This window comes from Amphibalanus amphitrite, unplaced genomic scaffold (assembly GCF_019059575.1).
Source record: "Amphibalanus amphitrite isolate SeventyFive unplaced genomic scaffold, NRLGWU_Aamphi_draft 000157F_arrow, whole genome shotgun sequence".
Lineage (NCBI taxonomy): Eukaryota > Metazoa > Arthropoda > Thecostraca > Balanomorpha > Balanidae > Amphibalanus > Amphibalanus amphitrite.
Window position 1 is genome coordinate 722,338 of NW_024881652.1, and position 17,041 is coordinate 739,378.

A 17,041-nucleotide genomic window follows, 5' to 3' on the forward strand; every position below is an offset into this window, starting at 1 on the left:
AACAGACATGCCCCAGAAAATGTAGCCGGAATGACCAGATCCCTAACTATGACGTCACCGTACGATATGACGTCATACAGCGGTTCATTCACGTCAGGTCACTGTTCCACTGTTCCACTCTTCACACAGGCCGTGTGGACAACCCGGGGTCACAATTGTGACTGTTCCGGAACACCAGAGGTCACACAGGTGTGACCCGAGTTTGACCTCAGACACCACTTCCGGCTAGTGCCGGCCGTCGGAGGGGCCCTTCAGACGATAGCCGAGAGCCGACGGCCGATAGCTGATACGCTGATTGCAGGGAGCCGCATTCCCCGCCGCTTTTCAGATTGGCGACGCGCCGGGACCTCTTCAGTGCTGTTGACACTGCCGATGGCACAGCCGAGGTGGGCTCGATAACGCGGCGTCGTTCAAACATTGCATGGCGCAAGCGGCTCTCCAAGGGACAATTCATCACTGAAATATGTGGCCCGGTACCGATATAGCTGATGCCCAGCGAAGGCCACCCCGTTTTCACTAATCCGAACAAGGTGTGTCTGTTGGTGAACTCTGTCCTGTGTCACGTGAAACAACCGGAGAATGGGGAAGAATGGGGGGAGGCTGCAGGCACGGTGCACTGGCAGTCACGGGGCCGACAATACTGCTGACCTCTGACCCCGGTCATGGCCCGAACAGGACCTCTCTCCCTCCCTCTCTCTCTCTCTCTCTCTCTCTCTCTCTCCCTCTCTCTCTCTCTCTCTCTCTCTCTCTCTCTCTCTTTCTCTCTCTCTCTTCTATCGGTCAGTTCTTCTCGTTGAATGCCGTTCGTCCGTTGCTGCTGGCGGTGACGACTGGTGACAGATTGGGAGACGAGATGACGACTGGTGACGGGTTGGGAGACAGGATGACGACTGGTGACGGATTGGGAGACGAGGTGACGACTGGTGACGGATTGGAAGACGAGATCGAGAAATGATCCTCAGCCGCGCTGGCCCGGGGGTTTTGGCAGCCCAACTCCCTGCGATTTTTAGCAGATATGTAAAAAACGACGGCGCAGAGCAACGCTTTTTTGTGTACACCAATTCATGCATCTTTTCCGCCCAAGTTGTGAGAATTCCAGACCCAAGTCGCCTAAGGCCAGGTCACCAGGTCACGCCAAGTGGCCTCACCTCAGAAAAAAGCTGTGATGGGGCTTTCTACGGCCGTAACAAAGTTAGCCCGCGCCCCGCTGGGGGGGGGGGCAGAATCTGCCCCCCCCCCTCCCGTTTTTCGCCAATAACTTCTAAACGCGTTACGCCAGCGACGTCAAACTTTCAGTACCTTATCATACATCAATTTGACACGTTCCCTGAAAATTTGAGCGAAATCCGTCGGAAAATTTTTGAGAAATTGACGTTTTAGTGACGTCATATTCGCCATTTTCGCCTCAAAAACGGCAAAATTTCAAACGCCGCTAACATCTTCATTTTTAAAGGAATCAAGACGTAACAAAAAAGGTTATACGTGATTCTACTTTGTCTATCAAATGGCTATCTCGGTTTTTTGAAAATTTTGGATTTTGGCCAAAATTTTTCCAAAAAACTGACTTTTTTGGGAAAATATTTATAAAATCCAAAATTTTGAGTTTATCGAAAAAACCGGAATATATGTCAAAGAAGTGGTCTATGTGCACCTACATACCAATTTTTAGAAGAATCGGTTCAAAAATGTTGGAGTTATTCAAAATTTTATGACGTCACGACACACAATTTTTTTGAAAAATGATTTTTTTTGGAAGTTCTAGACCTCGTACGGAAACAAAAATAGCACCATTCGATTCGCCGTGAAAAACTGCATCGGATAGACACCTTTTTAGGCCTTAACAACCAACTTCGAAATTTGACCTCACTTGACCTGACCTTGACCTGACCTCGACCTGAAAATCACCCAGAGGTGGTCCATATCACTTATTGAGTGTGCCTATTGAATTCCATGAGTAAAATGACCCATAAAACATGTGTCGCACATGCCCTTTTCTATATTTTGTTTTTGGTGACCTGACCTGACCTGACCTGACCTGACCTTGACCTTGACCTTTGAATGGCATTGTGTGCAACGAATATTGTCTTGGTAGTCTAAGAACACGTTTTGGGCAATCAGTCTCAATCCATTCTTCGGCAACTACGGTGCAAGGCCGATACTGTAGAAGCTTGCATTTTGTACCCTTGACCTGACCTTGACCTGACCTCTGACCTACTTAAGCAGAAAAATTTGGGCTCTTAAGATCCGCCTTGTTGAGAGCTTTCGATTGCCGTTTTCCCCGTCTTTCTACGACCATCGGTTCGGAAGTTAGACAGGGGGGGGGGGGGCAGAATCTGCCCCCCCCAGCAGGGCGCGTATGGCTGAATAGCCCAGCGGGGCGCGGGTTAGAGAGCTCGTCATGGCTTCATCAACTGAACGATCGCTTTGAAACTCTCAGCTATTGGCAAGAGTAGTAGTATCTATACAAATTTACATATTCGGAATATCGGTATCGGCGATCAACGGTCGGGTCAATTTCACAAACTCTCCATTATCAGTCAATGGAAGAAAATACCTAATAATTCAATGGCGTCACTTTTGGACGAACGCCATTCTAGACACTCTCAAACATCGGGTAAGTACACTTGACATACTGAATAGACAAGTTGCAGGTCTGTCACCCCTTATTATGTCCCCGAGGTCATCCCAGGCCCTGAAAGGTCCCCAGCAGCTTTTTGGCAATAATTTTTGATAGACATTGAAGAGCGATACAAACACCTAAGGTGTATTCAGGTTTATTCAAGATGTCTGAATAGACCTAGGTCTAGGTCTGCCGTCTGAATAGACCTAAGGTATTATTCAGATTCAGCTATTTGATGACAATTTAGTGGTTTTAGCACTCAGGATAACGTCGCAGTGCTGGCGTCATAAACTGCTGTCGCCCTCCTATATGTAGCATGTCTGATGTCGCTGACCATGAAACGCAACATGGTAAATTAACTAAACAGCACCTGCTGTCGTCCTGACAAATCTTGGTACACTTTCAACTAGTTCCTGACGAGTTATCAGTCGTTCTACACATAAATTGATATCATATGTTGGATATATCGTGAGGAAACTAGGAAACGCCTATCTTCTATTTGACTCCTGACGTAACTGTATCGTCATTGCAAATGGAATCAACACAAAATTTGGACAAAACATCGGCTTGCGGTTAATCCTCGCCGGACCTATTGGTTTTCTACATACGCGCCGGCCGAGGGGGGGGGGGGGCGGGTACGACCCCCCCTCGCCGTTTCGCCCCTGGTGGAGCTAGCGCGTCGCGGAAAAAACGAGCGTGTGCGCCGTTACGAGACGCAGAGATTGGTACCCGATTTTAAGGTACTAGGTCAACCGGTGACCCCTGAGGTCAGGTCAAGTGCCCCAAGGTACGGTTCAGTTTTGGTGAATAACTTCGCGAAAAATGGCCGCAGAGCCGCGATTTTGGCAGCATCGTGTTCGTCTTGCTCAGGCGCGTCGAATGATATACTTTTTGTTCGGGTCAGGTCAACTTGGGGTAATGACCTCAGGTCAAGGTTAGTTCAGCACCCCCAGGTCACGAAGTTGGCCGAAAGAGGTCATGTCGCATATCATTCGATTCGGCAGGTCTTCCTGAGTCCATTGGTGGCTTTCCCGACTCGCTAGCTCAATTTGATCAAGAGTTATTGACGCAGAACGAATATGACCTTGATGACGTCATAAATGACGTTACGCAAGGTCAACATTGCAAAAGTGACGCATCTAACCTTGAAAGGAGTGCATCAAATCACGATTCTGTGTGCTTGAGATAGTTGGAGATCGCTCCCGGCGCCAGAATAGCAGTTTTAATTTTTCCCCATTGACTTAAAATGGTGAGGTCACGAAAATGACCTGACCTCATATGACCTTTAGGAAAAATCCGAGATATACAAGTTGTGAGACTCATAACCCTCGCCGGCCGAGGGGGGGGGTGGGTGGGTGCCGCCCCCATAGTTTTTTTTTTCGCGATAGCTCCGAACACGCCGGCGATAGAGAGCTGAAACTTGGCATACCTGACCTTTGATCCAAACCGCATCTTTTGACACCAACCGCATTTTTGGGTCAGGTCAGGTCACTGACCTATGACGTCATAAGTGAACCTCTGCACGGTCTTCAGATGTCGCAACTTCGCAACGCCCTCACTGCCAGAGGAGATGTCACAGGGAAATTAAACTTGCAGAATCTAGTATCCATTATAAGTCTCACAACTTGTATATCTCGGATTTTTCCTAAAGGTCATATGAGGTCAGGTCATTTTCGTGACCTCACCATTATAAGTCAATGGGGAAAAATTCAAACTGCTATTCTGGCGCCGGGAACGATCTCCAACTATCTCAAGCTCACAGAATCGTGATTTGATGCACTCCTTGCAAGGTTAGATGCGTCACTTTTGCAATGTTGACCTTGCGTGACATCATTTATGACGTCATCAAGGTCATATTAGTTTTTCGTCAATAACTCTTGATCAAATTGAGCTAGCGAGCCGGGAAAGCCACCAATGGACTCAGAAAGACCTGCCGAATCGAATGATATGCGACATGACCCCTTTCGACCAACTTCGTGACCTAAGAGTGCTGACCTGACCTTGACCTGAGGTCAACACCCCAAGTTGACCTGACCCGAACAAAAAGTATATCATTCGACGCGCCTGAGCAAGGCGAACACGATGCTGCCAAAATCGCGGCTCTGCGGCCATTTTCCGCGAAGTTATTCACCAAAAACGGAACCGTACCTTTGGGCACTTGACCTGACCTCAGAGGTCACCGGTTGACCTAGGACCTTAAAATCGGGTACCAATCTCTGCGTCTCGTAACGGCGCACACGCTCGTTTTTTCCGCGACGCGCTAGCTCCACCAGGGGCGAAACGGCGAGGGGGGGGGTCGTACCCGCCCCCCCCCCTCGGCCGGGGCGTATGTAGAAAACCAATAGGTCCGGCGAGGGATAATGGATACTAGATCCTGCAAGTTTCATTTCCCTGTGACATCTCCCCTGGCAGTGAGGGCGTTGCGAAGTTGCGACATCTGAAGACCGTGCAGAGGTTCACTTATGACGTCATAGGTCAGTGACCTGACCTGACCCAAAAATGCGGTTGGTGTCAAACGATGTGGCTTGGATCAAAGGGCAGGTATGCTAAGTTTCAGCTCTTTATCGCCAGCGTGTTCGGAGCTATCGCGAGAAAACACTATGGGGGGGCGGCACCCGCCCCCCCCCCCCTCGGCCGGCGAGGGTTAAGAAATAGGTATGAGTGCAAAGTTTCCGGTTTTTCTATCTTTCCCCATTGCAAAAATATCGTCGGAGAATTAAAGGGGGGCAACTGCTGCACCCAGCGGCCGGCTGGTGTCACGGAGGCCCAGCGGCCGTCGGGTAAAAGGGCTATCGAATGCGCTTTTCTGCGGTGCTGCACCTGTATTCATCCCCGAGTTATGCGTTGGTGTTTCAAAATAAAGTTTAAATAGGCAACATTTTACTTTTCATGACAACACGTGACCTGACCTGTGACCTGACCTACGAAACTACGAACGTATTTTTATCCTGATTTTGGGCGTTTTAGAATACCGCGTACCGCAGGTCGCTACGTGGCTCAGGAGCCGAGTTAGAAGAGGGTGGGGTGTTCAAACACCCCACAGGGCCCGGCTCGGCTAACGACGAGCACCGGCCCGACAGTGGGGTAATGATTCGGAAAAAAATTATAGGAAGATATCTGTTCCTTTTTACCGCGTCTTTCTGCCTTTCTTACTTTTCGAGATAACCTAGTGTGATCAACTACGCCCCCCCCCCTGGTGAGCCTGGCTGAGAGTCCCACCCGGTACCGCGATAGTTCACTGATAACAGGGTCGGTGTCGGTCCGTCCGTCCGCAGCCAGCCGCTCCGACGGGGCTGTCGGTCCCACCCAGTCCACAGAGATGGAGTACAGCGATCATATAGGACGGCACCACCATCAACATGCTGCCGATGACTGACATGTTCTGTCGGTCCCACCCAGTCCATAGAGATGGAGTACAGCGATCATATAGGACGGCACCACCATCAACATGCTGCCGATGACTGACATGTTCTGTCGGTACCACCCAGTCCACAGAGATGGAGTCCAGCGATCATATAGGACGGCACCACCATCAACATGCTGCCGATGACTGACATGTTCTGTCGGTCCCACCCAGTCCATAGAGATGGAGTACAGCGATCATATAGGACGGCACCACCATCAACATGCTGCCGATGACTGACATGTTCTGTCGGTCCCACCCAGTCCATAGAGATGGAGTACAGCGATCATATAGGACGGCACCACCATCAACATGCTGCCGATGACTGACATGTTCTGTCGGTCCCACCCAGTCCACAGAGATGGAGTCCAGCCATCATATAGGACGGCACCACCATCAACATGCTGCCGATGACTGACATGTTCTGTCAGTCCCACCCAGTCCACAGAGATGGAGTCCAGCGATCATATAGGACGGCACCACCATCAACATGCTGCCGATGACTGACATGTTCTGTCGGTCCCACCCAGTCCACAGACATGGAGTCCAGCGATCATATAGGACGGCACCACCATCAACATGCTGCCGATGACTGACATGTTCTGTCGGACCCACCCAGTCCACAGGGATGGAGTCCAGCCATCATATAGGACGGCACCACCATCAACATGCTGCCGATGACTGACATGTTCTGTCGGTCCCACCCAGTCCACAGAGATGGAGTCCAGCCATCATATAGGACGGCACCACCATCAACATGCTGCCGATGACTGACATGTTCTGTCGGTCCCACCCAGTCCACAGAGATGGAGTACAGCGATCATATAGGACGGCACCACCATCAGCGTGCTGCCGATGACTGACATGTTCTGTCGGTCCCACCCAGTCCATAGAGATGGAGTACAGCGATCGTATAGGACGGCATCACCATCAACATGCTGCCGATGACTGACATGTTCTGTCGGACCCACCCAGTCCACAGGGATGGAGTCCAGCCATCATATAGGACGGCACCACCATCAACATGCTGCCGATGACTGACATGTTCTGTCGGTCCCACCCAGTCCACAGATATGGAGTACAGCGATCATATAGGACGGCACCACCATCAACATGCTGCCGATGACTGACATGTTCTGTCGGTCCCACCCAGTCCACAGAGATGGAGTACAGCGATCATATAGGACGGCACCACCATCAGCGTGCTGCCGATGACTGACATGTTCTGTCGGTCCCACCCAGTCCATAGAGATGGAGTACAGCGATCGTATAGGACGGCATCACCATCAACATGCTGCCGATGACTGACATGTTCTGTCGGTCCCACCCAGTCCACAGAGATGGAGTACAGCGATCATATAGGACGGCACCACCATCAACATGCTGCCGATGACTGACATGTTCTGTCGGTCCCACCCAGTCCACAGAGCTGGAGTACAGCGATCATATAGAACGGCACCACCATCAACATGCTGCCGATGACTGACATGTTCTGTCGGTCACACCCAGTCCGCAGAGATGGAGTACAGCGATTGTTCGTGAGAATCGTGGTCGTTTACTCTGACCCAGCACGGCAGACCAAAGTGTTCATGTAATCGTCCAGTTCACTAAGAATTGCGTAGCTGATCGTATCGTTTCATTAACCGGAGGACCAAAAGAGTTCTTAGATGAATGTCTATCTATTTCTGGATTACTCGTCACACACTGCACGTCAATCGAATCGTACGACACCGGCGTCGTTGCGCCGGCGGAGCCGCGCCGTCGTCGTCGTTTCGCCGCGAACTGCCGAGCCGGCCGGCGGCGGCCGGCCCGGCGCGTTGGGGCCGGTCAGCACACATGTGCTCCAGATGACCCCCCAGGCCCTGCAGAGGACCACGTGGACGGCGGGGCTCGGCCGTGCCCGCCGCGCGCTGCCGTCGCTGTGCGGCACGGTACGTTTTCTCTCGAACATGGCCGGCCCGAATTTTCGCGTCGCTCGCGGAAATTCTAAACGTAAGAGAGAAAACATTAACGAAACAACAAACAGTTGCTCGCAGGCAGCGTCTCCGTCCGTATCGTACAGCAATAAACGAACGCTAAAGCTAAGGCTGTAAACTACATCGGTTGCGCCGCGCGTCGGTCCCAATCTAAGGCTGCTACACTCTAAGGTCGTAAACTACTAGCTCGTACAGGGCCGACCGGCTAAATGAGCCAGGAGCGACACTGCGACAGTGTGAACGCTTAGGGCTGTCAGACGGCTCACAGCTGTTGGCTAATGGCTAAACACCAAACACAAATGACAATTGACCAGTGACAGCAAACAGAATGAGCGGCTCATTCTCACACACGCACGCGTCAACCTAACACGAATGACGGACGCAGTTAACACTCACAAATGTCCAGACTCCGACGCTGCTCGGCAGCGGCACACGGTGGTCGTAAAAGACTCGCTAGTCGCCCCACTCGCGCACACATTATCCCCCTGAGTCCATTTACTGCCCGTCACCATCGCACTCGAGACGGCAGAGACGAGAGACTGGCCGCCTGTAACGACCAGTGGCAGTGGCCACTTCTACCACCCGCACTCGACCGTCGGCCCCAGGGAACACGCTCACCACTCGCCCCACGGGCCAATGCCCGCGAGGCAGATTGTCATCTGTCACCAGCACTAACTCACCGAGCTGTACGCCAGCCGTGTCTGCGCGCCACTTCACCCGCGTGGTGAGCGTCGGGAGGTATTCTCGTCGCCAGCGTCGCCAGATGTGGTCGATTAACACCTGAGCGTGTTTCCAGCGCCGTCGGCCGCACAGGTCACCGTCGACGAACACGCCGGGCGGCAGCTGGGGAGACGCGCGCCCGATCAGGAAGTGATTGGGCGTGAGTGGCTGGTAGTCGCCCGGGTCGGTGCTGATGTAGGTCAGCGGGCGGCCGTTCAGGAGCGCTTCTACTTCGGTGACCACCGTTCGAAGCGTCTCATCGTCCACGACTTGGTCTCCCAGCACGGTCGTCAGTGCGCGTTTGGCCGAGCGGACCAGGCGCTCAAACACGCCACCGAAGTGCGGCGCTCCTGGTGGGTTGAACCTCCACTCAACTCCTTCTTGGGACAGCGTGTCTGCTATCTTTGTCTGGTTCCACTGTTGCAGCGCCTGCCGCAGTTCCCGCTCACCAGCACGGAAGTTTGTGCCATTGTCCGAGCACACGAGGCTGACGTTGCCCCGTCTCGCCATCATTCGTCGCATAGCCATAATGAACGAGTCCGTGTCTAGTGAGTGAGCCAGTTCGATATGGACTGCTCGAGTTGACAGGCAGGTGAACAGGCAGCCATATCTCTTCTCTCGTTTGCGCTGCTTCTTCACCATCAGCGGCCCGAAGAAATCCACTCCCACGCGAGTGAAGACCGGGGCCGGCTCGCCCACTCGGAAGGCCGGTAGGTCACCCATCAGCGGCGGCGCTGGCCGGGCTGTCCGTTTCCGGCACAGCATGCAGGCACGTGTGTACCGCTTCACTGCGGCTCTGCCACAGACGACCCAGAATTGCTGCCGTAGGTGGGTCAGCACGTGCTCCGCGCCAGAATGGGCGAGCTTCTTGTGTCGGTCGGTGATGATCAGCCGAGTGACGTCTCCGCGTGCGGGTAGAATCACCTGGTGCTTGACCTCGAAGTCCATCTGGGCGTGTCGGAGCCGGCCCCCCACTCTTAGAAGGCCGGTCGAGTCCAGGAAGGGGGTCAGCTGGTGCAGGCGGCTGTTTGATGGAAGCCGCCTTCCGTGCTGGAGAGCTGCGATTTCATCGCCGAACTGCTCGGCCTGTGCGCTGAGCAGCCAGACACGCTCAGCCTCCCTCAGCTCCTCCGCAGTCAGCGGTCCCGTCCGCCGATCAGCAGTCGCTCGGCTGCGGCTGTTGTGAGCGAAGCGACGCACCCACGCTGTCACACGCAGCAGCCTGAGCCATGATGAGAACCGGCTGGGGTTTATGACCGGCTCCGTTGCCCCAGTGGCGCAGGCTGTTACCCTCATTTCGGCCGTTTCCTCGTCTCTCCGGCGCTCTGTCGGGCGGGGCGGCGCGGCGGGCCAGTCCTGGGAACGGCGCCACAGGAAGGCGGGACCTTGAACCCACACTCCGCCGGGTGCCAGCTCCGCCACCGAGCAGCCTCGGCTGCATATGTCCGCTGGGTTCAGTGGCCCTGGCACGTGTCGCCATTGAGTCACATCCGAGGCGTCCTGGATCTCGGCGATGCGGTTTGCGACGAAGGTGTTAAACCGCCTGCTCTCACTGTTGATCCACTGGAGCACGGTGGACGAGTCGCTCCAGAAGACGGTCTCGTGGATGGCCATATCTTGCTCGGCCTTGATGGTGTCAGCCACGCGGACGGCCATGACAGCGGCCTGCAGCTCCAGCCGAGGTATGCTGAGCTGTTTGATGGGCGCGACGCGCACCTTGGACATCACGAAGCTGCAGTGGCCGGTGCCGTCCTCGAGCTCGAACCGCAGATACGCCACCACACCAAACGCATTCTCAGAGGCGTCACCGAACACGTGCAGCTGACAGTTTATGGCTGCTCTGTCGTCAGGGCGATAACAGCGGCCCACTCGTACACGGTCCACGTCGTTCAGCTCCAGCTGCCAGCTGTGCCACTGAGCGAGGAGTTCACTGTCGCTGATGGCCTCGTCCCAGTCCCATCCGCCGAGCCAGATCCTTTGGATGAGACATTTGGCGCGGACAATGAACGGAGCCAACATGCCCAGCGGGTCGAACACTGCTGACGTGATGCTCAGGATGGAACGCTTGGTGTTCCCACTGTCGACCTTCTTGACCTTGAACCTGAATTGGTCATCCTGAGCACACCAGTGAACGCCCAGCGTCTTCATCCATCTGTTCTCACCAGTCAGGTCAAGGTCGCGTGACTCCTCACACTTGTCCTCAGGCGCCACGTCCTTCAGCACCACGTCTGACGTGCTCGTCCATTTTGTCAGGTGGAAGCCGCCGGCGCTCAGCAGAGAGTTGAGCGAGTTGACAAGCTCGCGTCCCTCACTCTCGGTGTCGACGGAGTCCAGGTAGTCGTCCATGTAGAAGCGGCTGACGACCTTGTCGGCCGCCCGGGGGTGTTTGTCTCTGCCGTCTTCTGCGCACCGTCGCAGCACGTAGGTGGCCGTGCTTGGTGATGACTTTGCACCAAAGATGACCACGTTCATTTGATACGTCTCTGGCTCCTTCGTCATGTCCATATCACGCCAGAGAAACTGCTGTGCCTGTCGGTCCTCAGCACGGACGGCTATCTGGTGAAACATCTGTTTCACATCAGACGCGATCGGCACGCGGCCCTGTCGGAACCTCATGAGCACACCGGCGAGTGAGTTCAGATTGTTGGGTCCAGTGATGAGATTGTCGTTCAGTGACGTGCCACCACACCTCGCCGCCGCGTCGAACACGACACGCACCTTCCCTGGCTTGTTCGGGTTTTGAACGGCGTGGTGGGGCAGATACCACGTCCGCCCGTGCGTGCGCTGCTCTCCGCTGACCTTGCTGGCGTGACCTTGGGTGATGTAGTCGCTCATCGTGTCTCGATACGACCGACAGAGGTCAGGGTCTCGGTCCAGGCGTCTCTCCACCGCCTTCAGACGCGTAAGAGCAGTCTGACGGTTGTCTGGGAGTTGCACCTCGTCATCACGCCACAGGAGACCGGTCTCGTATCGGTCGCCGATCTGTCTCGTGACGCTCTCCAGAATGGACATGGCTCTCTGATCTGCTTTCGAGTGCAGTTGTGCACTCTCGTACTTTGTACCGAAAGCCTCGGTCGTCCAGAACAGCTTTACTTGATTCTGAAGTTCGATGAGCGCACTCCTCTCGTCACTGACACGTACATGGTGCACAGCGTGTTCACCTTGTTCGTACATGGAACGCCCCGGCACTCGCCCGGTCACTGACCATCCCAGCAGGGTTTTTACCGCGCACGGCGTCCCCGGCGGCCCTTCAATCACTTCCCGTGGCACAATTAGTTCGATGGCGTCCGTCCCCAGGAGCACCTCCACCGGGTCGCGGGTGGCGCTGGGGAGATCCAGGTCGGCCAGGTGCGGCCATTCCTCCTTTGCCACCGTGCAGTCCATGAACTTGGCTGACACGTTTAACCCGCGCCCAGCTGGGGGGGGGTGTTTGAACACCCCCCCTTGTGGTTTTTCGCGAATATCTCAAAAACGGCGGCGCGGAGCGCCGCCGTTTTTGGTACACCTTATCATACATCAATTCTACACATGTTGTGAAAATTTCAGACCAAGGTCATTCAAGGTCAGGTCACCAGGTCACTTGAAGTGACCTCACCTCATAAAAAGTTTCAATGTCTGTCATAGCTACACCGAGTGACCGATCGCTTTGAAACTTTCAGCGATTGCTAAGAGCAATAGCATGTACAAAATGTATATCTCAGAATTTTGATATCGATGACCTAAGGTCAGGTCAATTTTGCGACCTCCCCATTATAAGTCAATGGGAGAAAATTGAAATGCGCCTCTTTTGGACGAAAGACATTATAAACACTCCTAAACACCGAATTACAAGTGTTTTAGACACACTGAACATGAAAATGGCGTCCGTGACCCTTGTTTATGCCCTGAGGTCATCTTAGGTCACGAATGGTATCTAACAGTTTTTTCGCAAATAACTTTTGATAGAGGCATGCTAGAGCGATGAAAACGCCTTAGATGTGTTCAGCTCGACGATACGGATCGACTGATATGCAACATGACCCTTTCCGGTCAGGTCATGACCTTGACCTGAGGTCAAATTTTCAAGTTGACCTTTCAAGGTCAAGTTATAGTTCATTCGATGCGTCTTGACGAGAGGAACACGATGACGGTAAAAGTAAGCTCGTACAGGGCTTGGGTCAAAAGTTATTGCAGAAAAACTGTTTCCGAAAAAAATCGGCTATTTTTGCAGTTTTTGCCCCCTGCAGGCAAAACCGTTGAATTTAGGTCAAATCTGAGAGAATTACTCAGAAAGGGCGTTAATAGGGCTATCGAATGCGCTTTTCCGCGGCGCTGTAGCTCTATTGGTTCCCGAGTTATGCGTTGGCTTCTTGGAAATTTTCGACATTCGACCTGGAAATCGGCGAAATTTTGCCTTCCATGACCTCTGGTGACCTGACCTTTGACCTGACCAAAAAATTGACCGAAGTGATTTCGTCATTATTTTTGACGCTCTTTCGAACGCCGCCTTCCGCGTATCGCTACGTGGGCCAGGAGCCGAGTTACAAGGGGGGGTGTTCAAACACCCCCCCCCAGCAGGGCGTGGAAATCCAGGACCCCCAGCCGGGCGCAGGTTAACGTCGGCGTCGTTTGGGCGTTTTGTATGCAGTGCGCCTTGCCGTCGCCGTCCACAGCCTCAACAGCAAAGGATACGCGCCGTGACTGCATCGTTTGGTTCCCGTTCAGAGTGCTCAGCGACAATTTGCCCGCGGGTCCCGAGATGCCGAGCCGGTCACACAGGCCGTCGGTGACCAGTGTGACCTGGCTTCCTAGGTCCAATAGCGCGTTTGTGGTGCGGCTACCTGCCGGACCATTCACGGTGATGGGTACCACCTGCAGCAGAATATGACCGCGAGGTTCGACCGACGCTGTGCCGACGTGTTTGGTGGATGACGGCGTGCCACCAGCGTTATCACTCCGCGGAAACACTCGTCTGCCGTTGTGCAACAGCGCGTGATGACGCCTGCTGCAGTGCTCCGCGTCACATCGTGCATCACTGGGACACGTAGCGCTGATGTGATCGCGGCCCAGGCAGTTGAAACACAGTCTGTTTCTGCCGAGTGCCGACAAACTCTGCCCTTTCACTCACAGTCAACGCGAGAAATTTGTCACAGCGCTGGAGCTGGTGTGTTTGCTGACACATGGCACAGCCGGCGCTGTTCCCGTCCGCTGATGGTTTTATGGCCGCCGTCCTCCCCCGCTTTACAGCCGCCGGCGCGGGCCGCGCCGACATGGTGGTAAACACGCGTCGCGGGCGGCACTCAGCGTCGTTAGCCTCGACCTTCGGCGGCTGCTTGGTGGTCACGTTCAAGGCCAACCGACCAGCTGACACATGACGGCGAAGCCATTCGTCGAGATCGACGAGCGTCGGACGAGTGATGCCGTTTTCCACCATGTGCTCGCCCCACCTCCAGGCGAGGGAGGCTGGTAGCTTCCCAGTCACAGTGGTGACGTTCGTGGCGGCAGCGAGGTCGTGCTCGTAGTGCAAACACTGTAGGACGCTCACCGCGGTGTGGAGCTCACGAGACAGCTCTGTCAGCGCTGACAGATCGCCATCTTTCACCGGCCGCGCTGTGAGGAGTCTTTTCATCGTGGCGTGTATCACACGGGACGGGTCACCAAACTCTCGTTCCAGCTCACCCAGGGCGGTGCTGTAGAGACTGGCGTCGCAGAGCATGCCCCGCACAGACTCTCTCGCCGGCCCCGTCAGGTGACTCTGCAGATAGGTCAGCCGTTCTACGTCGGTGAGGTCGGCGCGGTCGTGTACCAGCGCTTTGAAGAGGGCTATCCACCGCGGCCACTCGATGGCAGAGCCTCCGAACTTCTCCAGTGTGATGCGCGGCAGATGCGGGACCGCTCGCGTGTCGTCACTGGACGGGCGCTGCAGACGCATTGCAGGTGGAGGCACAGCGCTGACGGGAGCCGTATCCACTGGTGGCACGTGTAGCTGAGACTGAGTCAGCCACTGTCGGGTGCGCGTGACCGACTCGTCCGTCTGTCGAGACACGCATACCTGCGCCGGCGGCTCTGTTGCAACCACCGGGAGGCCGGCGCCGGATGGTGCAGCGTAAGAACGAGCGAGCTGCGAACCCCGCTCCTCCTGCTCCAGCAGCTCCAACTCCAGCTGGCGGCATTCTGCTTCATCCTTCGCCGCCTGAGCTTGCAGCGCTGCCTGCGCCTCCGCCTGCTCCGCCTGTAGCCGGGCCTGCTCCACCTGACGCCGGGCCAGCTCAGCCTTGGCCGCGGCGGTGCGCTGGGCCTGTTCCGCCTGGAGCTGGCTAAGTGCAGCTCGTCGGCGGGCTTCACTGAGACCGGAGGACGCCGTGCTGAAGCTCGCCTCGCTCCTCGTGTGATACGAGCTTCGGCGGCTTTGATGTGATTTCGCATCACTGGCATGTCGTGACCGTTTGTCAGACATTGCACTCACAGTTCACACTACCGCGTCGTCACTGTAAATCCATTCGCACACTAGTTCACTGATATCCGGCCCGGAGGACCAGAATGTTCGTGAGAATCGTGGTCGTTTACTCTGACCCAGCACGGCAGACCAAAGTGTTCATGTAATCGTCCAGTTCACTAAGAATTGCGTAGCTGATCGTATCGTTTCATTAACCGGAGGACCAAAAGAGTTCTTAGATGAATGTCTATCTATTTCTGGATTACTCGTCACACACTGCACGTCAATCGAATCGTACGACACCGGCGTCGTTGCGCCGGCGGAGCCGCGCCGTCGTCGTCGTTTCGCCGCGAACTGCCGAGCCGGCCGGCGGCGGCCGGCCCGGCGCGTTGGGGCCGGTCAGCACACATGTGCTCCAGATGACCCCCCAGGCCCTGCAGAGGACCACGTGGACGGCGGGGCTCGGCCGTGCCCGCCGCGCGCTGCCGTCGCTGTGCGGCACGGTACGTTTTCTCTCGAACAGCGATCATATAGGACGGCACCACCATCAACATGCTGCCGATGACTGACATGTTCTGTCGGTCCCACCCAGTCCACAGAGATGGAGTACAGCGATCATATAGGACGGCACCACCATCAACATGCTGCCGATGACTGACATGTTCTGTCGGTCACACCCAGTCCACAGAGATGGAGTCCAGCGATCATATAGGACGGCACCACCATCAACATGCTGCCGATGACTGACATGTTCTGTCAGTCCCACCCAGTCCACAGAGATGGAGTACAGCGATCATATAGGACGGCACCACCATCAACATGCTGCCGATGACTGACATGTTCTGTCGGTCCCACCCAGTCCACAGAGATGGAGTCTAGCGATCATATAGGACGGCACCACCATCAACATGCTGCCGATGACTGACATGTTCTGACGGTCCCACCCAGTCCACAGAGATGGAGTACAGCGATCATATAGGACGGCACCACCATCAACATGCTGCCGATGACTGACATGTTCTGTCGGACCCACCCAGTCCACAGAGATGGAGTCCAGCGATCATATAGGACGGCACCACCATCAACATGCTGCCGATGACTGACATGTTCTGTCGGTCCCACCCAGTCCACAGAGATGGAGTCCAGCGATCATATAGGACGGCACCACCATCAACATGCTGCCGATGACTGACATGTTCTGTCGGTCCCACCCAGTCCACAGAGATGGAGTACAGCGATCATATAGGACGGCACCACCATCAACATGCTGCCGATGACTGACATGTTCTGTCGGTCCCACCCAGTCCACAGAGATGGAGTACAGCGATCATATAGGACGGCACCACCATCAACATGCTGCCGATGACTGACATGTTCTGTCGGTCCCACCCAGTCCACAGAGATGGAGTACAGCGATCATATAGGACGGCACCACCATCAACATGCTGCCGATGACTGACATGTTCTGTCGGTCCCACCCAGTCCACAGAGATGGAGTACAGCGATCATATAGGACGGCACCACCATCAACATGCTGCCGATGACTGACATGTTCTGTCGGTCCCACCCAGTCCACAGAGATGGAGTACAGCGATCATATAGGACGGCACCACCATCAACATGCTGCCGATGACTGACATGTTCTGTCGGTCCCACCCAGTCCACAGAGATGGAGTCCAGCGATCATATAGGACGGCACCACCATCAACATGCTGCCGATGACTGACATGTTCTGACGGTCCCACCCAGTCCACAGAGATGGAGTACAGCGATCATATAGGACGGCACCACCATCAACATGCTGCCGATGACTGACATGTTCCCTCCCACTCCTCGCCCTGTCCGGTCGTGCGCCGAATTCGCCACCTGAGCCCTTGACCTTGTGGTCCCGGTTTGTCCCGGTCCCG

The 17,041-nt window shown here is 54.9% G+C and overlaps 1 protein-coding gene across 1 annotated transcript; it reads right to left on the reverse strand.

Annotated features, from left to right (window-relative positions):
* Positions 1-780: 780 nt before the first annotated feature.
* LOC122383185 lies at positions 781-12,103 on the reverse strand. The gene is made up of 2 exons (XM_043369346.1): positions 8,680-12,103; positions 781-890 (listed from the first exon to the last, which is right to left on the reverse strand). The coding sequence occupies exons 1-2, from the start codon at positions 12,101-12,103 to the stop codon at positions 781-783; spliced, it is 3,534 nt and encodes a 1,177-aa protein (XP_043225281.1).
* Positions 12,104-17,041: the final 4,938 nt, after the last annotated feature.